This window comes from Pelmatolapia mariae, linkage group LG7, assembly GCF_036321145.2.
Source record: "Pelmatolapia mariae isolate MD_Pm_ZW linkage group LG7, Pm_UMD_F_2, whole genome shotgun sequence".
Taxonomy (NCBI): Eukaryota; Metazoa; Chordata; class Actinopteri; order Cichliformes; family Cichlidae; genus Pelmatolapia; species Pelmatolapia mariae.
The window spans coordinates 25,318,709-25,346,030 of record NC_086233.1 but is presented as its reverse complement, the minus strand read 5'-3'; the positions used below and the strand labels follow the sequence as shown (position 1 = coordinate 25,346,030).

Genomic DNA, 27,322 nt, shown 5'->3' with positions numbered 1-27,322 from the left:
CTTCAGTTCCTGTGGTTGCAACCTTTTCATGACGTCGAGACAGTTGTTTTGGTCCCCTCTGCCCAATCGGAGGCTCCTCTCACACATCTACCGGAGCCGAAATGGATCTATTCATGCAGCAGCTCTGTCCTCCCGTAAGGACCGTGACGCCCTTTGTCGGGGGCTCTGTGGCGCCTGGTCGCTGCTTTAAAAAGCAGCACTGACATGGAAACCCCATTACAGCTGCAGAACGATTTCTTCCCAGAGCAGCAGCTCCAGCACTGTAAGTACCAGCACTAGTGCGGACGCGAGGATCGCCTCGGCAAGCAGCACGACCAATGCTGCACCTGCAATAATTGCACCTGTGATGCGAGAAAAAGCCTCGTCTTTCGCGGGACGTCGCCGGCCACTGTGGGAACTTTAAGGGCACCTTCGGAAACGTCTTCGAGGCAAGGCTGCCAGTACAGCGTCTGCGAGTTCACACCTTCTAGTCATGGTAGTTCATCCAGACATCATCATCATCATCCTCACCATCAGCAGCAGCAGCAGCATTGCCGCGATAGGCAGCGGGGCAGCCTGGGCAGCAGCCACAAAGACAGTAACTCCTACAATGAAATAGCCATGAGCAGCTGCAGATACAACGGCGGCGTAATGCGGCCGCTGAGCAACTTGAGCTCGTCCCGCAGAAACATACACGAGTTTGATTCCGAGTCCCAGCCTTTGCAGCCCATCTCCGCCGCAGATGCGTCGGACACTTTAGTATCCAAGCCGGAGAATAATTCAAGCACCCTGATGCCTTACGCATCGGGAGACGGAGGGGGAGGCTGCAGCCACAGCGGGGCCAAATCGGGTAAAAAGAAGAACCAGAACATTGGGGAGAAGCTGGGGCACAGGAGGGCCTTGTTTGAGAAAAGGAAACGGCTCAGCGACTATGCTTTAATCTTTGGGATGTTTGGGATCGTTGTTATGGTTATAGAGACTGAACTCTCATGGGGAGCGTATGGAAAGGTGCGTATAGCCCACTCAAAGTCCGTGCCTCGCAGTCCCATGTAGGCTAGAGTTGATTTAGGGGACAGGTGACTCACGAAACAAGTGTTTTTAACGTTAAACAACTTGTGGCAGGATAAAGTGTTCTCACTGCACAGAGTCCCAGGCACGCAGGCCAAAAGGCCCACAGCTGTCCAGCCATGAAGGGGACCCCCCACCACCACCACCTCCAAAAAATGAATGGGAGAAGAAGCTGCAATGTTAGAATTTGTTGCACTGTGTCCTCAAAAGCTAAATCATGCCGTTTTTACGTACTTATTTATTTATTTTGGCACATTAGTAGGAGTTACTCCAGCATGTAAGGTAAGATCTTCTGTCATGTTGTTGTGTCTTCTTTGGCTTTACTGTCCTTGCTCTTTTGCAGGAATCCCTGTATTCATTAGCTCTAAAATGCCTGATAAGCCTTTCTACAATCATTCTCCTGGGGCTGATTATCATCTACCATGCAAGGGAGATACAGGTAATGCTGATGCACTCTGTTGTTTTTTTGTTTTTTGTTTTAATCAAAGAATGTTTTATCAGTTTTATGTCTAATCTGCTGTATTTCTGCACACTTTTTCTTCCTTCTTTTACAATGTTACAGGTTGATTTTAAAGTCACTGCTGCTCATTTAGTGTCAGATTTAAGTATTGTGTGCATTTAATGCATGAACATTGTGAAACGTGTGAAATGTGTGCTTGTTTCTTTGCCATCTTTTTTTTCTTTCAAAGAAACTGTGAGTGTTTAAATGATGGGAGAGGTTGTTGCACTGGTGCTGTTGTAGGCCTAATCATCATCTATTGAAGCCGCATTAACAGTTCATTATAGATATTGGGAAGATTAAGGAACTCTTCACAGGGTTGAGTGGATGAATGATTATTAGCCTGAGATGCTCCAACATGACAGTTTTATGACGATGCCTCAGAGCATTGTTGCATTACTGTGCTTCAGTACTCGTGTCTTTGCCACAAATTTTCACTTCCTGCAGTATGGACCTCCGTTGCATGCCAGACGGCTTTCATGTGCCTGATGTGATTCTGTCTGTTTCTTTTTAAATTCACCTAAATGGGAAAAGCTTCACCTGAAAAGAAACACCACCCAAGCATTTTCTCGAATCCTAAACGACGCCATGTTTAATCATGTTAATGGAGTTTCTTACCTTTGCACAAGAGGGTGATTTTAAAAATGCCTTCAGCTGAACTGTAAAAGCTGATCCAGCTGTTTTCATCTGACCTTATTTCTTCACTTTGTTGCCATTCTATTTAGTCTCAAACTCAAGACGTAGCCTCATTTTGTTTATGAAATAGTGCATTGCACTTTGATAAAACATCACTTCTTACCTCTTGCATCTGGCAAACAGAATCTTCATCAGCTTTGTTGGTATATTTAGCAGCTACAAACCCCAGGAGAGGCTCAGTCATTAAAATAGCCCAACAGTAAAATGTGTCACTGCCTTGAGATCTCTCATTGTAAACCTTTCTTCATAAGAGATGGTAGAAAGGCATCATTATCATATTTCACCGCACAACAGAAGCTGTTTCATTTCCCCTGCAGATGGTTCCCAGGAGCTGTGTATAAATTAGAAAGAAAATCATAAGTTGGTATGAAAGTATCAAACCCATTTTTTTCTTCTTCTTCCTCTTTTTTTTTTGGCCATTGGACATTTCTGCTAAAATACAGAGTGAATAAATAAATCCATAAACAGAGCTGTTTTTCACCATTTGCTTATACGGCTGCCGACCGGTGTAACAATTTAGTTTTGATGTAAAGAGACATTCTTTGTACACAGTATGTTTCTATTTAGTTAGAGGTATTAAATTAGTCCTGCATCAGCCGCGCGGTTATTGTTCCCATTCACAGGAAACCAGTTTGCTGAGACGCTGAGACTACTTTTATGTATATATATCCTTGCTGCAATGTTACAGCAACACATCTGTATATTATAAACATGGATTCAAGAAGTTTAAATCTCTTTTCTCTGCTTATAATGACTCTGAGGAACCGCTGTTTCCTGAGCTCAAGTGATTATTTTAGCTCTAAAGCAAGGCCTTCTTTCCATTCCTTTAATTGTCAGCAGATGCATATTTAACACACAGGCAGGCTGCTCAGACATCTTTGATCAAGTCCCTTCTGACAGTCACGTCAATATCCAAAACATTTTTCACCCCACATAGCTCTCTTTTTGCTATAAAAGACATTTCCTCCTTTGTTGACCTAGAAAACTTTATTAAGGCAGTTGTTTCTTCACAGCTGATTATTGCAATTCGCCACATATTCACGCTGACTGAAGTAGAAGCTGGAACACTTTGATGAGTCAGAAAATATTATCAAGTCACCGCAGTCTTACTCACTAGACCTGCTCTGTAAATATACAAGTTGATTATAAGGTCTGTCCTCTAATTCATCACATTCCCTTTGGGAGTAACCAGTCCCTGGAACTGACTCTGTCTCACTATTTAAATCCAGTTCACACTGTTATACTCCAACATCCACCACACCAGCTGCTCCCGTCCCTCCTTGCCTGAGGCTCTTTTGTGTCAGTTGTTGCTGTTTTTATGTGCCAGTTGTCGCTTTTTTGGTTCCTGCAGATTGACATATGTGCCTTCAAAAACTTAGACATGCACATGTGTAGACGGCTGAATTAATTCTGAATCTGTCTTGCTGATGGTAAACACAAGTACACACAAGCACACAGAACAGAGAGAGACCGGAGAGAGCTGTTAAAATGTGTTTTTCTTTCTCATTTTCTCTGTCCGTATGCTGCCTGCTACTCGATACACTTGTGAAAGAAACAAAATGATTGTTTTCTTTCTGTTTATTTTTTGTTTAAGGAAGATAAACTGAAGCAGACTCCAGATTGAATCCTTAAACATTTAATTACCAGGACTAAATAAAGGTGTAATGCCCCAAATTGAAAATCCTGATTGAAGGTTGACTTTTTTATTAGAAGTGAGGTGCTACGCCAGGTGCATTAGGAACGACATAAACTAGTCCAATGAAAATTTTACCATTGCCAATATTTTGATAGATGTTTAAATTGGGGTGATATAACAGTTAGCACATTCACTTCACTTCAAGAAGAGTTGGGATTGAACCTGGTCATCTGCAGGCACTGTGCTGAGTGCAAATGTCAAGAGGCATGCATGTTAGGCTAACTGATGATTCTGAACTGGTTTGGGTGTAGATGTTAGTCACGTGATGCACTGGCGATCTGTTCAGTGTGTATGTCCAGTTTCACCTGGACTTTAGTGTCTTTGCAGTTAGGATTGATGGAGATGGATGGATTTAAATGCGCATTTTTCTGCGTGACATGATATTACTTCAGATTTCATATCATTAAGTCTCTACTATATCGCTAAATAATCTGGTATCGTTTATTGGTGCTGAATTAGCCTTTTTTCCATTATTAAATGCAGAGGATTTTGTTCAATACTTGCAAACACTGACAGTGATGTAATACAAACAAAAACCAGCAAACTGTCACACCAGACGAGCTGAAACAAGAGAATTTTTGGGGGGAGGGGGGTTCTTGATTTTTAATTTGGCGTTTAATTTTTAACTTGATTATCTGCTTAACTGGCAGTTTTGGAAACTCTTTTGAGAAAAGCTTCTCCAAAGTCAGAAACATTACTTTAACAGGTGGAAGAATACGGCTACTGACTGGTAAATATTCAGTGATTCGTAAATTCACACAGGTAAATCTGGCAGTGGCAAAGAGGTTATCAGATGCTATACAAGTATTAACAACTAAGTACAAAATCATTATATAAAGTCAATCATTTTAAAAGCTCAGAAAGTAAAGCTACTGAAAGTGTTTCTTATGTATCTAGAAATGTGATTAGGAAGTTTACCTAAAATATCAGAAGTAGAAGCTTTCGCTGCAAAGAAATGAACAACGTAACATCTAAAAACTCGTGTTTTATCAAATAGTCTAAACCTAAAGAGGAATCAGTTGCCAACTAACTTTCTGATAATTGAATCATTCTGTCTTTGACCATGTTTTGTTTACCTCACATAAAGGCTGCCAAGTAGTAAGTGTAGCAAAGCAAAAAGTACAGTATTTTCCTATGAATGAAGTCAATGTAAATGTGCACTACAATGCAAAAGCCAACGGCAATTTCTTCATATTTTCTTTCCAAGGAACAAGACGTGTAATTTTTTAAAGTGCTCTTGAACAATAGCTCTCCAGGATGGAGGTCTTTTAAAGATTTTATTTGGACATTGGCCATTTTCAGAGGAATATTTTTACCTACTGCATGAATCATTCAAGTATTAAAAAACACCTAACTCAAGGATCAGCCGGTGTTGTGTCTACACATAACACACAACTTAGTAAAGAATGAATATTGAATTGAGTTGTTAGACACTTTGTTGCTAGCATCCTGTCACAAAAGCTCATCCTTTGTTCCCATTTCTTTAGCTGAACCAGTTTGGCAGACATAAAATAGGATTTTTGTAACAAAAGGTGATTCCTAAAGAGCTATTAATCGAAAACTTGGCATAACTCAGCATGCTGTGGAGTGTGTCTTTAAAATTTTGAGGAAACAGGGCAGTGGAGGACAAAACAAGAAGTGGCAGGTCTAAAAAACTCTCTACAGCTCTGAAAGTTATGTCCTTGACAAATTGGAAAAAAAAAATCCAACAAAGACCTGACGCAGGACCTGAAAGACGCATCTGACGCTCCAGTTTACTCATGTACAGTTCACTGAAGACTCATCAGAAATAGTCTCAGTGGCAACAGGTCTGATGCAAAGAGTGTCTACAGCCTTTTGTAAACACAGTGGAGGCTCTGCCATGTCAGCATCCAAAGAAGCGCTTTAACAAGAAGCCTGGAAACTATTCCTGAAGACAAAAGTAATTATGAGAAAGCTTGTCTAAAAGAGTTCAAGCTCTATTTCTATATTTGTTTAGACAATTTCTGCATCTATTTCCTATTTTCCTAACAAAATGTAAAGAAATGAGGGGTGGCACAAGACTTTTGCACCCTACATTTACTCCAAATATTTGACATTAGAGCTTGAGTTCAGAAACTCATCGCTTTAAATGGTAGATTTCCCACGTAGAGCTTCACCAACCCAAATATTTTTATTTTCTATCTGCAAATGACGTCCCCTGGAGAAAAAGTTTGGAAACCACCGCGCCCACCAAAACACAAACCCACCCATCGACTGAATCCATATTTAGCATTACTGCATCAGCACTCTGTCAGCTGTTGTGTTATTCGGTTTTATGCAATGTTCTTAGGTTTAACACGCCCTCCCCATCCACATCCCCCACGCTTCATTTTTACGCCTCTACGAGAGCCTAATGTGTTTGCAATGTTGCAATATGAATTGCTGTTTCTAAAGTGCACTTTTCCATGTGGGAAATGTTGTTCCTGCAGTGAAGTAGATTATGCATGCACATCCATGTGTACTCACAGATGCCTGTCAGATGTAGAGGCATAAGTCAGGGTGATGAAATGGTTTCCCCACCACTTCTAGCCCCTTAAAACTGATTTACTTGTCAAGCTCGGTAAAGTCTGCGCTCTCTGATTTCCACAACACAAAGTTTGTTCTGCGCAGAGTGACTGAAAACTCAAAAAAAGGTCACTCTGAGCAGGCAGGACAGAGGTTGGACACAGGCTGTCATTTGTTTAGGGATACAACTGCTGTGCTGCAATGGCAGTGAGGAGTGACCTACTGAGCTGAGTGTGCTTAAAAAAAAGAAAAAGATTTGTCCTTAGTTTTTTTTTTCAGTGTCCACAAGGAAAATTATATGTATTCCTCCCTCTACACACCAGCTTTGATAAAGAGCCGGAAGCATGAATCTTATTATACGTCTCCTTAATTTTTCCAGATGAGTAATTTTTAGACTTTTTAGTTAAGCAATGCAGCTGTGTTGTGGAAGTTAATAAAGCAGAGTGTGTAGCTCTTTCCTAACTTTGACTTGTCCTTGTCAGAGTCTGATATGAGCTGCAAGCTGCTGAGGTGGTTGATGAGTTCTCTCTGTTTTTCTAAGTGAACAGAAACTGACATTTTGCAAGTTTCCCTCTTCTTCTCACATCAAAGTGTTGTGTTAAGGCCATTGCTGTGTCACTCTACCTTGTGATGACAGTTCTGCTGAGTTCTCTTAAACTAATGCAAAATGCTTTGGGGGCTGGGTTGTTTTGGTTTTTTTTGTATTTGATGTGTACTTTTGCGATAAGAGTCTGCGCTGATGTTTCGCAGTCGCACAATATTACATTTTTCGGTTCAGCAGAAAAGATAAAACAACAACGCGTCACCCAAACTGTGCCAGCAAAATCCTGCCAAAGCCAAACTTGGCTGCGCTCTTCAGACTGCCCCTGAGTGCTGCGTATGTGTCAGAGATATGGTGTAACTGCAGGAGACGCTCTGCATTGCTCCCAGTGAAATCTGTCCTCTACCTGAGACTCCAGACTGGAGTCAGATAACCACCACTGGCTGGTGACCTCAATGTTTTCACTGAACGTACCGCCTTTCAAGGGCAGAGATACCAAACCACCCATAGAGCTGAGGCTCCTGAAGATTATTTATGAAATTGCGCTGTGTGTGTGTGTGTGTGACTCCAAACATGCAGCTGAATGTAGATTATTAATGTGTGGCGACTTGGCTGCAGCCACAGCACTTTAAAGAAAGATTTATACGAGCTTTTACTTTGGCTTGGAAATGTTTCACTTTGCTCGAATGGAAAAATTGCACATGCAAATGTGAGACTTAATCTCGGAAGCGAAAGCAAACAGAATTTGCGAAAGCTTCAGATTTATTCTGCAAACTGGCCTCTTAGTGGCTCACTTTGATATCATAAATAAAGCATTGCATTAATGCCTAATTGGACTGAACCTCTCAACCTAATTCACTAATGAGATTGAGTGATTTCATTCTCAGTGACAAGATATATGTTCCCATCTCCACATTACACAGATTAAATATTGAGCTGCACTCCATTAGTTATATTGAGAGTAGTGAAACCAGTAACCAACCCAGCTAGCAGCGCAGGTGAGCTCCTCCGGGGCTGCACGGTGCAGACGCAGGACATCGGCAGGCAGGGAATGAGCTCAAGACATATTCGGCTGTGCTGTCTCTCAGACTGACATGAAGAAGCCTTTTCGATGATGGGAAAGGGGCATGCACTCTGAGTGATTAGACTGTATTTTAAGTCCACCAGAAAACAAGATGAATGTCAAAGAGAAACTGCTGATGCTTTGATTTGCCCCGAGTTAGAAACAGGCTGGCGCTCTGTTCCCTGGGCTCTGTTGTACATTGCAGGGGATTAACGTTTGTGCTCTTGAACTGAGTTTAGGTTTTTTTCCTAAGGTGGGGGTTTTGGAGAGAGCTGTTTTAGAATAAAGGCACACAGTTAAGGTTAGGACACATATATAGATACAAACAAATGTGTCTTTGAATATCCATGTGATAAATATAGATTGTAAGAACTTAAAGGCCTGTTTTTTATCAATTATTTTTGCAACTACATTTTTAGCCATTTTACTATTAAAGGAACGACCATGAAATTTTATTATAGCCATTCATACTGAGCAGATAAGGATAAATCCTAATCTCTTGTGTGATCCCCAGACTTGTCTTCTTGTGTGACCACACAGTTCACATTCAAATAAAATGTCTGGGCAACTATTGGATGGATTTCCATTGAATAAGGTGCACATGTTTGTCTTTCCCCCAGGATGTACTGAAATATATTTAGTGACTCCGTAGCTTTTAATCTAATGCCATTAAGGTCTTCTTCTTTTTCTTTTTTTTTTTACCTGATCCTTTAGTTTATAACCTCACAGACTTAATGGCATTCCCATCACTCTGAGCTGTACTTTGTGCTAATTAGAAATGTCACTGGCCACTACATTAGGTACCAGGTGCTAATGCCAGGTTAGATCCCCCTTTACATTTAGAACGTCTTTAATTCTTCATTGTACAGGTTCAACAAGGTGCTGGAATTATTCCTCAGAGATTTTAAACCATACTGACATGACAGCATCACACAGCTGCTGCTGATTTTTCAGCTCCACATTCCCATCGTTGTGCTTTATTGGATTGTGACTGTGCGGGTCATATGAGGCCACTGTCATATGCAAGAAACCATGATCATGAGATGATTTGAGTTTTGTGATATGGAGCCTTATCCTGTAGGAAGCAGGCATCAGAAGATGGGTGCACGCACTATGCCCATTAAGGGATGGACATGGTCACCAAGATACTCAGGTAGACCGGCGTTGTTACTAAGGGGTCCAATGTGTGTCAAGAAAACATCCCTCAAGCCATTACATGATCGGCAACCTGAACTGCTGATACAAGGCAGCATGGATGCACACTTTCAACTTGTTTATGCCAATTTCTGGCTCTACCATCACCAGACAACATTTTTCTAGGCTTCTGTTATCCATTTTTGGTGAGCCGAATTATAGCCTTAGTTTCCCAGCAGGAGTGGCACCCATTGTGATCTTCTGCTGCTGTAGCACATCTGCTACAAGGCTTCATATGTTGTGCATTCATAGATGCTCTTCTGCATCCCTTGGTTGTAACAAGCAGTTGTTTGAGTTTTTGTTGCCTGTTCATCACCCATCTAGCACCGATAACAATGCCACATTCAGTGTCACATAAATCTTCTTGCAGTCCCATTCTGAAGTTCGGTTTTGACTCTAGCAGGTCATCTTGACCTTGTCTATAAGCCTAAATGCGCTGAGCTGCAGCCATGCAATTGGCTGATGAAATATTTGCATTAACGAGCATTTGAACAGATGTACCTAATAAAGTGGTTAACAAGTGTACGCTAAGTAGCATACACGTGTAGCGTTTGAGCAGATTAAACAAGTTGATTTTAGCAACTAGGTTGCTAAGTGACACCTGATAGAGTTTCTGCCACTTTTACAAAAGATTAACTGAATTTAAATGTCATATTTCCACACAGTGAACACGACAAAGAAAGTCTATGCACAAGATTTTTTTTGAGTGAAAAGAAAAATGATTTGTTGTATTCTAGCTGTGCCTCTGTTTCATCTTCAAATCTTAATGATCCACTGTGTACGAGGTCAAGATGCGGAGCTCTTACCGCTTTAAATAGATTCTTTTTACCTTCTCTATCTTAAAAATAAACTTTCAGGTATCTTTCTCAAGTCACAGGCCTTTATTTTAATCTCATGTTAGGTTAGACATATTTTTAATAATTATGTCTCTGTGGTTATAATGTTCAGATTTATGTAATTGTCTATATGTAAATAAAAAACAATGTAATAATAATTTAATGATCACCACAAAATTTACTTGTGGACTCATTAGTTTTTTTTGAACCTCTATTAATTGTTTCATATTTTCATTCTTAACATTAAAAAAATGTAACTATGATGTAACTGGAATTATTATATTTAAAGCCTGTTTTTATAGTACTTAAACCATCTGTGCTGTAAATAATTAACCTTCTCTTTCTCATCAGGGCTTTTGTTTTTCACACTGTTAACATAAGTTTTTTCTTTTTTAAAAAAAAACAACCTCACAGTTGAATATTTTTCATCCATAGATGCAGTTTCTTCCGCCTCTCTGTCATAACTGCTGGTTTTCCAGCGAGTATGAAATATTTCATGCTGTGCGGTTAAAGCCCCATGAGTATTGTATTTCAGGTCATCCATTACCATAATTGCTTTTACTCACCAAGTAGGCTTTCCTTATGCAAGCTCCTGCTAAATGTTTAATTACATTGTTTGGAGGTAACAAACTTTGTAACTGCTTTTGACACGACCGGTTTGTTGTTTAAAATGTAAAATAAAACGTCGCTTGTGCCGCGTACAAACAATAGATTTAGTCTCTTTCAGAGAGCTAATTCTGTAAGTAAGAGACCACAGTGTGAGTGGAGACACAGCTTGTGTTTCCATGTCTACATTACACTCAGCTGGAAAGCCGAACAGGACAAGCTGTGGTTAGAGTTACACACTTCTTTGACAGATGTCAGTTTGTTAAAGGAGCTCAGTGTCGCTCATTTGATAGGAACAACCACCGCTGAAAATTTAATTCACGTGTTTTCAGTGTTTGGGGGAGGGCGGGGGACTTTGATTGTAGCTTCTAAATAAATACAAATGAGCTGCAGAGGCTACGTGGGGTTGTTGTACCATTTATTCAGGGACTTGTTGCTGTTGTTGTTGGCTGGTGTTGTACTGTGCCGGCTTGTTGACAGCTGATATTTCCTGCACATTTCTTGGCTCAGAAGCTATAATAAGCGTGCAGTGTGCCGTTTCTGCATTAAAGCAGCTGAAGCTGTAGTCTCGGAGTGCCTTTGAAGCTGTCAAACTGTAGCATGTGGAGCACTCATACACGTCTGTAGTGCAGTCTTATTGATTTCTGCGCGCTCGCTTTGTCCTTGGGATGAACACTTTGAATGGGGAGCTTTATTTAAGATGTGAGAAACATGACTATTTCAGCGATTCCATTTTAGGTAACATGTCACAGCTAAAATTACAATCTAGGTCAGTGATCCCATTAGCCTTTCAGGAGTGGGACAGTTTTCTTTTTGCTTCTATAATGAGAAATTCCAAATTAAATGGAGAGTAGCTGGCAAACTGCCGAATCATGATGTATGCCTCCAGAGTGTCCTGAAAATTATGACCATATGATTTGTCATAAAGTTAAAGACAGACTGATTTGCAAATCATATAAGCCCTATATAATTGATTAAAAGTGCAAGGGCAAAGTAATAGATGCTGAAAGGGAGGCATATAATTGTTTTTGAAAAATAAACCCACATTTTTAATGCTAGCTACACATTTTAAAAAGGTTAGGATCAGGTTTTTCTCTGTTTCTAACAACACACTCTTTAAATGTTTGGGGATCGAGGAGACCAGCTGCTGCAGTTTTGTAAATCACATGCTTCTTGCTGCTTCTTGTTGTCTTTTTTTTTTGCCTATTAATCCAATGTTTTCAATAGGCGACAGGTCTGAACTGCAGACAGGCCAGTTTTTCACCCTGACTCTCTTGCAACAGAGCCGTGCTGTGTACTCTGCGCAGAATGGGGTCTGGCATTGTCTTACACAAATAAATAAGGCCTCTCCTGACAGCAAGACAACAAGTCGAACGGTCCCTCTCCTCTTTAGCCTGGTTAGAGCAGCGCGCATGAATTCAAGCATGAATTTAAAATTTGATACATAAGACCACAGACAGCTTTCCACTTCACCTCAGTCCATCTTACACGAGCAGAGGAGGCAGCAGCATTTCTGTATCATGTTTTTTTCTTTGCCAGTCAGTTTTGTTTTTCAGTGTTGTCCTTTGTGTGTAGGGACTTCTTCAGATATAATGTTTACTAACATTATGCGCTGCAAATGATGAATTATTCTAAAAATGGTCATCTAATTTTCTTTAAAATCTTTTTACTCCTATTCAGTTCAATTCAGTTTTATTTATATGTTGCCAAATCACGACAACGGTCACCTCAAGGCACTTTATAAGGTAAAGACCCTACAATAATACAGAGAAACCCCCTATGAGCAAGCACTTGGCAACAGTGGGAAGGAAAAACTTCCTTTTTACAGGAAGAAACTTCCAGCAGAATCAGGCTCAGGGAGGGGCGGCCATCTGGCGTGACCAGTTGGGGGATGGGGACAGGACAAAAGACATGCTGTGGAGCCAGGCATCAATAATAACTAATGATTAAATGCAGAGTGATGTATAAACACATTAACAGCACGTTAAAACAGGTGAGTGATGAAGAAACACTTAATGCATCATGGGAATCCACCAGCAGCCCAGACCTAATTGTAGCATAAGTAAGGGATCACTCAGGGTCACCTGATTCATCCCTAACTATATGCTTTATCAGTAATTAAAGTTCTAAGGCTAATCTTAGAAGAAGAGAGGGTTTCTGTCTCCTGAATCCAAACTGGGAGCTGGTTCCACAGAACCGGGCCGGGCTGAAAGCTCTGCCTCCCGTTCTACTTTTATCCTAGGGACCACAAGTGAGCCAGTGGTCTGAGAGTAAGGTGCTTTATTGGGATGATACATTAATATGAGGTGTTTAAGATAAAATGGGGCCTGATTATTCAAGATCATGTATGGGAAGAGAAGGACTTTAAATTCAATTCCAGATTTAACAGGGAGCCAAGCCAAGCGGGAAATCAAAAGGGTTTTTTGATGGCTCCACCTCTGGAGTTATATCACTGACAGGTTTAAGCTGACCTGACTGCTTGTGAGATGTTGCCCCTGCAAAATGTGCATTTAGGAACAATAGAAACTCAACTACATAGTTGCAGACCACATAAAGTTACAGAGCGGCATCACTGAGTTAGCGAGTAAAACTCGCTAACGCTCTGCCCACTCAGTAACTGCAGAGTTTCAGTTGTTCTCTCACATTAAGATCAGCACAAAAACTCTGCAGCGAGCATCATGACTTTTTTTTAACTATACGTTTTTTGTGACTTACAACATAACCTGAAACTAATCCTTCCATTAAATATCTGGGTTATTTTTTGATTTTCATTTCTTACCATTGAGCAAGCAAACAAATACTTCAGTATTATATAACACATTAATAGAACGAATTGTGAAGATGTTCCTCTTACTTTAATAATTCTTGTACATTTCTGAGCTGAAAGATGAACAGAACTGTGCAGGATGTTGTTTCAGAGGGCTGTAAGCAAAATCATTGTACTGTATATCATAGTTAAGCCTGAGAAGTCAATGGACACCCCATAATTTATTACCGAGTACATTAGGGAGGTTTCTGACGACACGTAATAGTGCAGTTTTTCTTTTCTTTTTTTCTCCTTCATAAAGGCGTCTGCTCTCATGGCAAAAAAAAGAAGCTGCCAGGAAACCTCGCTTGGATTTGCTGACAACAACATTTTGTGAAAAATCTGCTGCCACTTGTGACAGCTTGTACAGGCGGAGGACCTTGATGTGATTGAGTGGATAGAGCGGGCGCATTAGAGAAGGGATACCAGTGCGAGGTGTCAGAGAGAGGAATACGGTTTGGAGCGCTTTTTATCTACAAACCTCACAATATAAAGTAACAGGTATAAAATTGAGATCGCCTGTTTACAACCTTAAGCGTGAGAAGTGGAGACCGTGAAGGAGCTGATATTGGTAGTCGTGTGAGGACACGAGTTGAAGATAGCTGTAGAAAGTGATAAAGAGGAGCGAAGGGACATCAGCAGGAGTGACCATGTGAGAAAGCTGCTGCGTATATGACAGAGGATAGGGTGGAGAAGAGCGATGGGAGGTGTTGAAATCCACTCACACTGAGGTCCCCAGTGAGACCGCCAGCCTTCTGGTCAGGGTGGCCAGGCGATCAGCACCTAATGCTAATGTGGAGGTGGCAGATGTTCTCATTAGTATACTGTTTAGAAGTTGAAAATGCTTACTGCACACCGCTAATGTATTGCCTGATGTAATAATATTTTATTTTAATGTATTTTAATGAAGAAGTCAAAATCTTCAGTCATCTTCAGAACAATTTATTCTATAGGCACTAAGATGCTTTACACTAAGACTTGTCATTTATTCCAGAAATTTCAATAATTTATTGTATGCAGAATCTGTTTTATACAGCATTGATGAGTCTGCCGTTTTCTGGCTTTCTTTTTCTTTTTACATTATTTAGTTTTCACGTCAAAGTAGTTTTAAAAAGTCCATACTGCCCTGAAAATCTTTGAATGTCTCAGTTTTGTTGAAAAGATAAAACCTTAAAGAAAATTGATTTACAATCATAAGTGAACATCTGGAGTCTTCGGACTATTTTGTTTTTTAAATTTGATGAAATAACCGTTTACTGTACCAACAGTTAAGTTGTCCACTGCCACAGTGGATTTTAAATCAGGCAATCGAGATATGGGTGAAGTGCAGACTTTCAGATTTAAATCGATGGCTGTAACAAAAGTATTGCATTAACTGTTTAAGAATTGCAGTCGTTTTTATAAGTAGTCCCATTTTCAGATGCTTTCAGATCAAAGAAGATAAACACACAATTCCTCTCTGAACCCAAGCTCATTTAAGATGGACTGGGGTGGAAACTAACTCTGCTGTGGTCAGAACAACCAAAGGTTTCCACATTTTCAAAAGCGTCTTTAATGCTGAATGGCATACGCAGCCTTTTAGAGGAACATATTGCCATCCAGAAGTCTTTTTCAGAGGTTTCCAGTGTTTTACACACATCGCAACAGTGAGTCTGTGTTGAAGTCAAACAGCTGAGCAGCTGAGATCCTACATCAAGCAAAAATGGGGAAACGTTTGACTTTCAAAGCTTTAGTTCTCAAATGCTTTAAGATTGTTGTTAGGGGGGGGTGATGCAACACAGTGGTAAACATGACCCTGCCCCAGTCTTATTTTGTTACAAAGACCTTTGGCATTAAAGGAAATGGGGAAAATAGCAACAAACGTTCCTTAAGGCATTAAAACCACCTGGTGTGGTGCGCTCACAAACACAGATATGACATTTAAGCCATGCTGAGGTCATTAGATGTTGTATATATCTGTAAATATCTGAAAGCTTGTAACATCCTCCCCTTGTCATGAAATCTTTTCCTTTTTCTTTGGCTACACTTCCTTCAAATGTTGTTCTGAGCACAGTTTCTTTTTTTTCTTTTTTTTAAATGTAATTTAATGGCTTGAGGCGATTTGCTGTTTACTCTTTAATGAGTTTAATGATTTCCTGTAGTGTGCTGTGTCAACATGATGAAAATTTCAGCTGTTTTCTTTTGTTTGATTGGTTTTTCTACCCTTCATCACCCTCATGGTGCACTCTCCTTGCAGCTATTTATGGTGGACAATGCAGCTGATGACTGGAGGATAGCCATGACATACGAGCGCATCTTCTTCATCTGCCTGGAGATCCTGGTGTGCGCCATACACCCCATCCCAGGCAACTACACCTTCACCTGGACGGCACGCTTGGCCTACTCCTACGTGGCATCCAAGACGGACGCAGATGTGGACATCATCCTGTCCATCCCCATGTTCCTGCGCCTGTACCTCATCGCTCGCGTCATGCTGCTGCACAGCAAGCTCTTCACCGATGCCTCGTCCCGCAGCATCGGTGCACTCAACAAGATTAACTTTAACACGCGATTTGTGATGAAGACTCTCATGACCATCTGTCCCGGCACTGTGCTGCTGGTCTTCACCATCTCGCTATGGATAATCGCTGCATGGACAGTGAGAGCCTGCGAGAGGTGCCTGGATCAGTTTTCTCATGCTATGCCGCGCTGCTCAGCATGAAACATAGATAAGGCTTAAAAATAGATAGAATACTCGCTCTCTGTCTGAGCATCAAGATAGAAGGATTAACACAAGCTGTAAGAAAAGATTATGAAACTGCAGAGTCCTGAAACGTTGGATTTTAGGCATTACAGTGGCTAAAACCTCTTTTTTTAAAAAAGAAATAAGTAGCAGTCGTGAGCATCAGTTTGTTCAGGTGCATGAAGGTGTGTCAGTCTGTTACATTTATTATTCATTACAGGTACCATGATAACCAGGACATAACCAGCAACTTTCTTGGAGCCATGTGGTTGATCTCAATCACGTTTCTTACCATTGGTTATGGGGATATGGTCCCACATACGTACTGTGGGAAAGGAGTCTGCCTCCTGACTGGCATTATGGTGAGATTATGATGCTTGTTTTTTGTTTTTTTTTATCAGCTTGTGAAACTATTGAAAGACCCTTATTAATTATGTAAAAGCAGCCGATCTCCTGCTAATTTATCGTGACTGAAAAATATTGACAAGTAAAGTAACCCTGTATATTTTGTCTGGCTCCCCAGGGCGCTGGCTGCACTGCCTTGGTGGTGGCTGTGGTGGCAAAGAAACTGGAATTAACCAAAGCTGAAAAACATGTTCACAATTTTATGATGGACACCCAGCTAACAAAAAGAGTAAGTGAAAGCTCTGCAAGGTGTCATAGATGCTTTATTTCTTTACAGTCTTAACCAATTTTGTTTTTGCACCCTAAGGTGAAAAACACAGCTGCGAATGTTCTCAGGGAGACGTGGCTCATCTACAAGAACACTAAACTGGTGAGGAAGATGGACCACGCCAGAGTCAGGAAGCACCAGAGAAAATTTCTCCAAGCCATTCACCAGTAGGTGCCGTGCTCTTAACCCTGACCTCGCCACTTTTATCCAGCAATTTCATTCACCAGAGCAACACAAACCTGAAATCTGAATTGTTTGACACCTGTAGCAAAGTTATGTGCTCATAGATTTGGAGGATCTTGTATTTTTATAACCATGCTTTGACTTGACTGATTTCACAACTTCCTCTGCTGATGTTTGAATGTTATGTATGTATATATTTATATATACACAATGACTCATTGGAGATTCCTGTAAAAGCATTTACCAGTTTTTAAAAAGGCATAAACTAGCATCATGAAAAAGAAACTCTGTGTAAAGTTCATTTTACCTCAAAATATGCAGGTTTTACAGAATTCACAGGAGTATGATATCGATTTCTCCACCTTTTGCTGTCAGGTTGACTCTTGTGTGTCTTCTTCGCTGTGAGTCAGATGTCAGGCTGACCTCAGGGCTGACACATTTCGGTTTCTACTCCTCTAGCGCTTGCTCAGACACTCACCTGTCAGCTAGTGTTTTAGTGGTTCCCCAAGGACCCCCAAAGTGCTATCTCACTCCAAAACAGTATTGATTTTAACCTCACCTCACTGTTGTTTTCCTTCAGCTTACAGTGCTTACCAGCACAGCCACACTGAGGCTTCTTTCATTAACTGGCAATCACCTTGGCGCTTTATTAGAATAAATAATAGCAAATACGCTGGTATATTGTTCATACTCAAGTAAAAATGTCCTCTGTTTGTATGTTTGTTTTGCTTTCTGTGGTTTTATTCACACACGCATATATATATGAGTCTTCGTGGTCTACTGTGTGCAACTTTGCTTTGCTCATGAATCTTTTGGACACACATTTAAGTTTTAACGGCATTCGGATGTTTATTGGGAAGGTAGGGAGACACAAATATACACAAACTGTCTGCTGCTGCTGCAACCCACATCCAGACTTGCAGTTTAATAGCTTTCTCTCATTGTTGCTGCTTTTCGAGTCATTATGCCCTTGCTGTTGGGTTCAGGTGATTCGCGGCATTGATGACGGCTTCTCATGTCCACCTCCTGTTCTCTTGGACAGCCTAATAATGGAAATGGCTCAGAGCTAAAGTGCAATCTATAAAGAACCAGATTCAGTTGGGAAAAGTCACGTTGCTCTGTGTGCTTGGAACGACCACTCAGCGTGGTATCAACATCTCCCGGTCACATTCTTTGTGTTAGAGAGATTCGGTCTCGGTTATGAGGCAGAGTGTTCACGGGGTTCGTGTGGGAGAGTTTTAAGTAGGGCCTGTAGCCTAATCGCAGGGTGTGACAGACAAACTCTGGCGTACAATTAATATAGAATAGGAAGTGGATTAACAAGTGGAGGCTTTTAATAGGCCTACAGCAATCTTTGACTTCCTCTACTGGTCAAAGTTGTAAGACAGTGAGAAGACTTTGCTCACACATCCTTATTAGTTGATGGGGGTAAAAGCTGTTGTTAAACAGACACTTCTGGTTTGCCGGCATTAACAGGAAGATTGCTTTTATTCACTGTCTTTCTGATAGGACCAGAAAAGGCTAAATTAGATTCAGAGAACAAAACCAGCTGCAGCCACCAGAAGCGGTCCACGCAGGGTGAAATGACAAACTGGTTTCAAGATGAGGGAAGTCAGGAGAAGCGGTGGCTGCTCTTCACAGGTGACAGTGTAGCGATGAGGGTTTCAGCAGCCAGACGTGAGCAAACAGAGTTTGCCATCTGACTATGTTTATCTGATATTGTAATAATTCATTTGTCTACTTCATGTTTCCTTTTTGTTCCTGTTTTGTTTTTGTTTTTCCTGTTTGTGTCGACACAATGCAATAGAGCTCGAAAGTAAGTCTTCGCCTCTCATGTAGATACAGACCTGTTGTGTGCATGCTAACGAGAGCTTGTCCTTGAACCCAATAACTACTAAAAAAAAAAAAAAAAAATTACACTCCCTCATTTGATAAGTGAAATTCATCCCTCAAAAATCTTTGCTTCACACAACCCAGTCACACCTGCTAAAAGTGTGTTTTTCTTAGTTGGCATGTCAGTTTGACGAAACACACAGCATCACATTTTTCTTTGTCTGATTTAAATCACCGGTACAGGCACCTTGTTAGTGAACAGACATGTGCTGCACATTGTATACACACCCACAGATGCAGTTTAAGTGAATTTCAATTATCAATGATGGAGGGTGTTTTTCTTTCCATTTCTGCATGGATGTGATGAGACTTTTGATCTTTAATCAGAAAGCAACTGATTAAACTCCAATCAACTGTGCTTTCACCTACCGAAGGATGACGACCAGAGTGGCATTAGCCTGCAGACGTGTACGTTCTGTGATACTCCAAAAAGTCATGCGATACGCCCGAGCGGCCACGCTCGCACAGATCAGGGCTCAGGGTCATCTTTCGGCAAGTGGAACCATTGTTACGCCTGTTACGACATTTGCAGCTACATTTCCTCCATTTCCCTGTTGGATGACACAGTAGCAGAGATGCCAGTCCATTGTTGTTGTCGTGGCTGGTAAACAGCATAATAGCAACGACATGCAGCTGCCATGCAAGAAGAGTTTGGAGACACAACAACACTGAGGTCATTTGGATGACACGTGCTAGAGGCACGGTATCACACAAGTGCTAGCCAAATGTCCTGCAGAATGTTTTAGGCCATAACGGCTGTGAAATCAAATGTCTCCCTTTGGGGAGGCCGTCTTTTTCCATGCGCAAGGCTGAAGGAGGAACCATAGTGGGGGCAAAAAAAAAAAAGCAGGACAGTGAGCGCTTGTTAGCTCAGAGATCAGCGAATTGAACAAAGAGGGAAGTGACCTAAGAGGAAGGTCAGGGTAAAGCCTTGAAGAAATCCCGTTTGTGCTCGAGAGGCTGCAACTGTGACCAACAGTGTGAATGGTCAGCAGGGACAAGGGCGACGGGGGGGTAAAAAAAGAAGACGTCAGACCCATCCATTACTTTGAAGAATAATTTGCATTTCTTTTCACCATGAGTTTAATGGAGGTCATGACAAATAAAGCAACTTGAGAGGGTAAAAAATGTGGAGCGGCACTAACTGAGATTGAAACGCTTAGCATAGCCGTTTTCCCCCGATGAACACCAACCGCATATAAAGTGCCCGTTCACAAAGGGAAGTGCCCATGAGCAGTGACTGATTGTGGAAAACATACTTTGAATGTAAAATAGAAGGTCAGCAGGCTTTCTCGCCCTCACCTCAACCTGCCCTCTGACAGCTATTGGTCATCCAATTGTGAAATGTATATTTCTAACAGGTCTCATGTCAACTAAAACACCGTGTAACCCCGAACACCTATTATCTTCTGTAATTTAGAGCAGACTGCTGCTCTTTTCTTTATTTTTTTCATTATAGCTAGAAGAATATAAGAGTGATGTTTTGAAATTTGTTCTGCATTTGTCTGAGAGTCTTCTTTGTATGAAGCATTATGGGGCTAAGGTGGCAGGACATTTTTGCCCCATGCCTGAAGTTTTCTTTAGTGGCTTCTGTGGCACTCTCTGGTCTTCGCTGCACATTTGGGAGTTTCTTGACGAAATATCCGTCTCCCTCAAAGACTCTTGAATTTCTTCGTCTTCAGCAATCTTAAAATTTGACCCTCAATCATCATCTAAGAGTCAGACTGTATTAACGGTGTATTATTATTTTTAAGCAATTCAGGAGGAAGGAAAAAAAACCCTCTTTAATATGTTGAAGCCACATGTGGCTAATACTCTGCAATAGTGCACATTTTGCTGTTTTTAAGTCCCCTGAGAAGAAGAGTTTAAAAAAAAGGTGCTTCAGAAGCACAATTAAACAGGAGCTGTAAATTATATAAGCACATTTTATAAAGTAGGCAATTTTCAGTCTTTGCAGGTAGGATTTTGGGGTGATAGAAAAATTAGCGTTTTGCAGATTTTTTTAGCCCACGAGAGAGTTTCTGGAAAAAATCTTTTCATTTCCTGCCCGCAATTAACAATTAAAATGATTCTTTAAGTTGTCATGATGACGCGATTTTCTCTGTTCTAATGGGAATATTGGAAAGTCTCAAAAGGGAAGCAGGCTCATAGCTGCTGTTTAAAGGTTAAACTTTACCCTCTGTGTTAATACAAAACAGTGTGTGATGTTTTTGGCTCTCTGAGTGACTAAATAGGAATAGTAAAGACAAAAAAGTTAACCAGAAGGGAACTTTACAGGAACAACAGCTGACCTTTTTTCCCTTGCTGTTGATGTTTTCTAATCTCATATGTCAAGAAGACATACAGTAGGACTTGATAAATGCTGTTTACACTGTACCCAGATATGACCCCCCCACCCCCATTCCCTTGTGGTGTGTATTGGTTGAGTAGGACGCAGAGCTGATTTCATTCACCCCCCGTGGCAGCTCCCTCTCCTCCCCCCACCCTTTCTTTCTCTGTGGTCTCCTTTCCACTTGCATGCAGCTCAACCAAGCAGACTGCCCCTCCAAACCCTGCATTCTCTACACATATCCCATGCATGTCCTGGGAGTGTTCTCCATGTGTATGCCTTGTGTGTGCACAAATTTACAACAAGAACAAAAAAGAAAAGAAAAAGAAAAAACATATCGACACTAATAGCGTTAATTTATTGGGTTCTGAATGGTCTTGTGTTCAGATTGAGAAGTGTTAAAATGGAGCAACGCAAGCTGAATGACCAAGCAAACTCACTAGTGGACCTTGCTAAGGTAAGCTAGACTAACAGTACACTGCTGCCTTTGTAGGTTTCCTCCCTCTGTGTGGCTGAATCCAATGCATGCTAGCTGACTGGTTGAATTAGTTGTGTTTTCTAATATAAATCAAAGTCTACAGGTGTCAAATAAACAGACAGGCTTTACAATCTGTGTGTTGATTGCGGTTGACTGCGCTCACCTGGAATTCAATTTGCTTGGGGTATGAAATAATAACGCATCTTTATTTTGCAGTGTAAATCACTGTCCCCGGGACAAAAAAATTACTGAATGGGAGTAATGAGAAACCCGGCACAGTTTTTCCCTCTATGTATTCTCTGATGTTTGTCTCCAGATGCACTAAACAGAAGTCGACAAACCTTAGGGAAAGACCAGGCAGTGCGCCAGCCTGACACAGCAGAAACAGTAACCTGGAAAGGGAGACACACTGTGATCTGATGATTCAGCCAGAAATAAAGGCAGAGAAAAGAGGAGAGAAAAGCAGAGCACTCTGACATTCAAAAGTACACCACAGTCAAACTGGATTCAGGCCAGCATGTCATGAAAGGTATTAGTTAATATTGCCTAATCACCTCATGCTGTAAAACAGCACCGAAACCTGCGACATGACATTGAGTAAGGTGGCTTATGGCCAGCGTTGTACGAGTCTGCAGCCATAGGAGGGCAGTGTGGCTTCAGTCTTTTCACGCTCTCGGTGGAAAGACGGAGCTAAATAGAGCTGAACATATCTTTTTGGAAGATGCATTGCCACTGCAGTGCACAGTGAAATTCCTCAGATCACAACGTATCCCCTTATTTCATTATCTCCTCCAGAGTCACTTATACAGACCCTGTTTATTCATCCAGCGTGACATAAACGATGTAACATTGGTTGAATGCAGTTTCCTTCCACAGGATTTTTTTTCTTTTTCATTTTTTCCAGTACATATCCTTAAATTACAAAACTGCTCGCTCAGGTGGCTTTAACAACCATCTCTACCACTCTGCTCGCTCTTCTTCCCTCGTCTTGTACAGAAATTGGTTTATAATGTCAATTTGCGGTTTTACATTACAGCCCAAGTAGATGTCTATTAACCACCTGTATTCTTGCTCCATCACATACGTTCCTCAATGATCTACTAATGGTTTTCTTGCTCTCTATCATCCATTCCACCATATTTGAGCATGTTCTCCTTTCATTTCACGGTTTGAAACTTGGAGGCCTGTGCCTGGATGCAATCATTTCTTAATTACACTAAGAAGAAAAAGACCTTTATTGGATTAATTTGATATTAATAGCACAACCCTAACAACAGTTGTCAGGTTAAGTAATGTCATGGCTTCCTTAGTCCTCACTGATTCATATAAACAAGCTATCCCATCATCCCCGCCTCAAATCAGAAGAGGACAAGGTAAGTGATGGATGACATCGCCTCTAAGCTGCCAGGGGTTATTAGTCCTGCACTGAATAGTACCTCAGAGATCGCCTTCCAGCAGCATCACCACCACCACTCCTCATCTGGAATGTGACATGAATTTCTTAGGCTGTTGTTGACTATTTTGGAAGCCCAGACCGTTTTAGAGAAGAGTAGTTATAGTTATATAATTTTCATGGAGGTTTTTTGTTTGTTTGTGTGTTTGTTTGTTTTTCTTTTCTTGTTGTTGTTTTTTAATAGCCTGTTATGAGATGGCTGATGCATCAGAAGAGCATCATGTCAAGTCAGCAGGCACCTTTCCTGTCTCCTCAAGGTCACAAACTAATGTACTCTGGTCTGCATGAAAACATAAGCTCCTGTAAACTGTCCAAATAAAATTCACCCTTCTAGATCAGTTTACGGCAGATACTGTGCTCCCATAATGTTCCTCTGACCTTATTTTGAAGGATGGTGAAGGTTTCTCTGGGTGAGACACCAGCCATTGCAGACAAGATGGATAAAATGGCAGTATCATAAAGCATTTACTTTGAGTTTGTAAAATCTGAACTGTTGATTCAGCTCAAGAAGCCTGCGCAGGAACGTCTCACCGTGCAGTATTACGACAGCGTTCAGCCTGACACATAAACTGAAACATTGGTGCAATCACCACCCTGTCATGTTATGCAGGTTCTGTACAGGCTGATCTCGTGTGTGGCGTAAGGTGTATACACTCACTGGACACTTTATTAGATACACCTTGCTAATACCAGGGTGGACCCTTTTTTGCCTTCATAACTGCATTAAGTCTTCGTGATACAGATTCAACAAGAAGTTGGAAACATTCTCCTGAGAGATTTTGATCCATATTGACATGACAGCATCACACAGTTGCAAATTTGTTGGCTGCACATAATGGAAATCTCACATCCCACTACATCCCAAAGGTGCTCTATTGGATTAGGTTGTGGTGACTGTGGAGGGCATTTGAGAACAATTTTGATGATTTGAGAGGCATGACGTGGTGCACTATCCTGCTGAAAGCAGCCATTAGCAGATGGGCACACTGTGGCCATAAAGGGCATAAAGAGATGGACAAGATCCGCAGCAATATTCAGTTAGGCTGTGGCATTTAAATATTCATTTGGTACTAAGTGGCCAAAGTGTATCAAGAAAATATCCCCCACACCATTACAAGTAAATTGTAGCTCCGTTTCCTGTTCTTAACTGACAGAAGTGGCACCCAGTGTGGTCTTCTGCTGTAGCCCATCAATATGTTGTTCATTCAGAGATGCTCTTCTGCATACCTTAGCTGTAACAAGGAGTTGTTTGACTTCCCATTGCCATCCTATCAACTCAAAGCAGTCTGGCCATTCTCCTCTGACCTCTAGCACCACCTTTCTTTCACATTCTGATATTGACTTTGAACTTTGGCAGGTCGTCTTCACCATGTCAGACGTGCCATGAGATTGGCTGATTAGAAGTTTGCATTAACAAGCAGTGGAGCAGGTGTACCTAACAAAGTGGCCGTTGAGTGTATCCGTGTCATTACTGCACTCAGTCATGAACATTTTTGTTGTTATTTAAGAGAAACATGAAATCCTAAAATACTTTGAATGTGATGGTGAGTTTTTTTCTTCCTTCTATCTTGGTTTAGCAAGCAAATATTGTGCAATACAGTGAAAAAATCCTGTAACATCTGAAACTGTGAGCTTTATAGAGCTGACTCAGACTGTGGAAGCATCACATTAGCTGAACTTTTATTGCACTTTTACACAGCATAGCGCCTTTGATGTTTATTCACGATTTCTGACATTGAAATTGCAGGCAGAATGTGAGTATTGTTTTCAGACAGACGTACAAATAGATATACATCAGTTTATTATTTTAAAGTCATTCTTTACTTTGACTTTGATGTGTTTGAACAGTGAATCTTTAGCACTCGTAGCTTCTTGTAACCAGTTTTCTTTCTTCTCTTTTCAGAACTATCAGTGCATCTTGATGTGATAAAAATGCATTTTCCCTATTTTTTTTAATGTATAATAAATTTTCTGGTGGTCCACCAAAAGTAACATCGGTTTGAAAATGTTAACAATAAGCTTGTTTTATCTCTCCTATTCCAGACTCAGAACATCATGTATGACATGGTATCAGACCTGAATGAGAGAGGGGAGGACATGGAGAAAAGGATTGCCCTGCTGGAGACGAAGCTGGAGACTCTACTGAGTAACTTGCAAGCTTTGCCCGGACTCATCAGCCAGGTCATCAGCCAGCAGCATAGGGACTTCCTGGAGGTGCAGCTCCAGCCTTATGACAAACACAGCCCTGAGCGCTCACAGTCAGTGTCCCGGCGGAGGTCGTCCTCCACGGCACCGCCCACCTCCTCCGAGAGCAGCTAGAGTCCAGGGGGGACGCCTCCACTGGAGACTTTTGCCATCATATGGCCAAGTTGCATTTATCGTAAAGCCTTATGGTTTCAATAAGTATTATCCAAATTCTGATGACAGAATCCAAGATACTGGGGACAATACATTTTAATGGATAACTTCATGCTGTTATTTATTTTTTATTACCTCAAAAGATGTTGTTATCCTTGCTCTGGTGACATAAAAATAATGGCGCTTCCCTCAGTAACAACTAAAAGGCCTATCGATGGGGCTGTGATAAGAACTCTTCTCCATCTCTATGCAGAGGTAGCCAGTTTTAGGTAGCAGGGTTACCAAGTGTGAAACTATTGCACTAAAATAGTGCTTCTCACAGACTTTGTGCTTCTGCTGGCTTGATTCGGTCTCTGTGTTCCTCAAAGGAAACTGAGAAACCACTGAGAAATCAGTCAGGGAGCATGGCAGTGATATTGAGAAAAAGTGCTGCGGTTTACGGACTGGAGTGAACTGACAGCAGAAGCCAGATGAAAATCGCTCCTACACACTGTCACTCAGAGATAACTTTAAAAGCTTGAAATGAGGAAAACAGCATATATCTTTTAGGTTAGAAACAGCATCAACTATAGTGGTTTTCCTTTGCAGAGTGCCCCTGTAGAATGACTATTTTTTGGGGCCACGTTGCAAATAATTTAATCCTCTAGTAAAAATGAATGCATCAGAACCTGTACTTGCACTTACTTTTTAATCAATGCACTTCAATGCTGACTAAGATATGATATAAAGATACGTTGCTCATTAAAAGAAGAACATTTTGAATGTTCGGGCATGGGTTTATTATTGTCAATTATCGAGTTGTGGCTAGTGTTAATGATTCAAATCGAAGCCCCCTTTCTGTTTCTCACAAAGAAGCATCATCTTAAACCTGCAAAAGTCTTTAGAAACTTACTGAGTGATCATACATTTACTAATTAACCCCCGGTCTCGCTGTGTCTCACCTCCTGTCCTTTTTTTTTCTTTTGCCTGTGCTCTTTATGCTTGCTGCCATCCCAGCTGGGCAACAACAAATGCTGAACAACAAAACCGTAACCATATCTACCTTTTAAAAAGTAAATGCCTATTTTTATATACTTTAATGAGGAGAAGCACACCTCTTAAAACTAAACAAACAACAACGTGGGATCGATTAAGAGGCAGATTCAGCGTAACTAGCACACGGTAAAGATATCTCGGACTGGAGTTAAGATACATAAAACTGTCTGTGAGACTTTTTCCTGAACATAATTAACAAACAGTGTGATTTAAAAACTGTGGTATTCTTTACACTTCATCTATCGTTTACAGCATACGCTTTGGATGATACTGCTGGATGAGCTGGAAGAGCAGGGCTGGTAAATGTGATTGGCATTTACTACACTTGGAAATGTTACGGTCCACAATTGATTTAACATATATTCTGATTTTATTCATATATCCACTTTGGTCATTAATGCACTGTAGCTACATATGAACTGTGAGATCTCCTGATGTGTCCAACATACCCTTTTATGCATTATTACTCAGTATACGACCATAATGGTTGTGTATTTTTAAAACAGCCGTTCCAAGGTTCACAGAGCATCGCATGGGTCAGAGGAGATCCATCACAGGTCTTGTTCAACCAGCTCACTCATTAAACAATAAATCAATCAGAGAGTTGACAAAACACAGATGTTCCGTTCACAAACTTTAGCAGCATAGAAACCAATGACAGACTATACTGTATGCGACTTAAACGATA

The 27,322-nt window shown here is 41.0% G+C and overlaps 1 protein-coding gene across 1 annotated transcript; it reads left to right on the top strand.

Annotated features, from left to right (window-relative positions):
* Window position 1: 1 nt before the first annotated feature.
* Window positions 2–27,313, top strand: kcnn2 (potassium calcium-activated channel subfamily N member 2). Its single transcript, XM_063480680.1, is given in 9 exon segments — window positions 2–987; window positions 1,391–1,486; window positions 15,747–16,165; window positions 16,453–16,594; window positions 16,756–16,866; window positions 16,945–17,072; window positions 18,896–18,904; window positions 21,698–21,767; window positions 25,285–27,313. Coding segments are annotated over 9 exon segments (2,034 nt in total). The 5' UTR covers window positions 2–204; the 3' UTR covers window positions 25,561–27,313.
* Window positions 27,314–27,322: the final 9 nt, after the last annotated feature.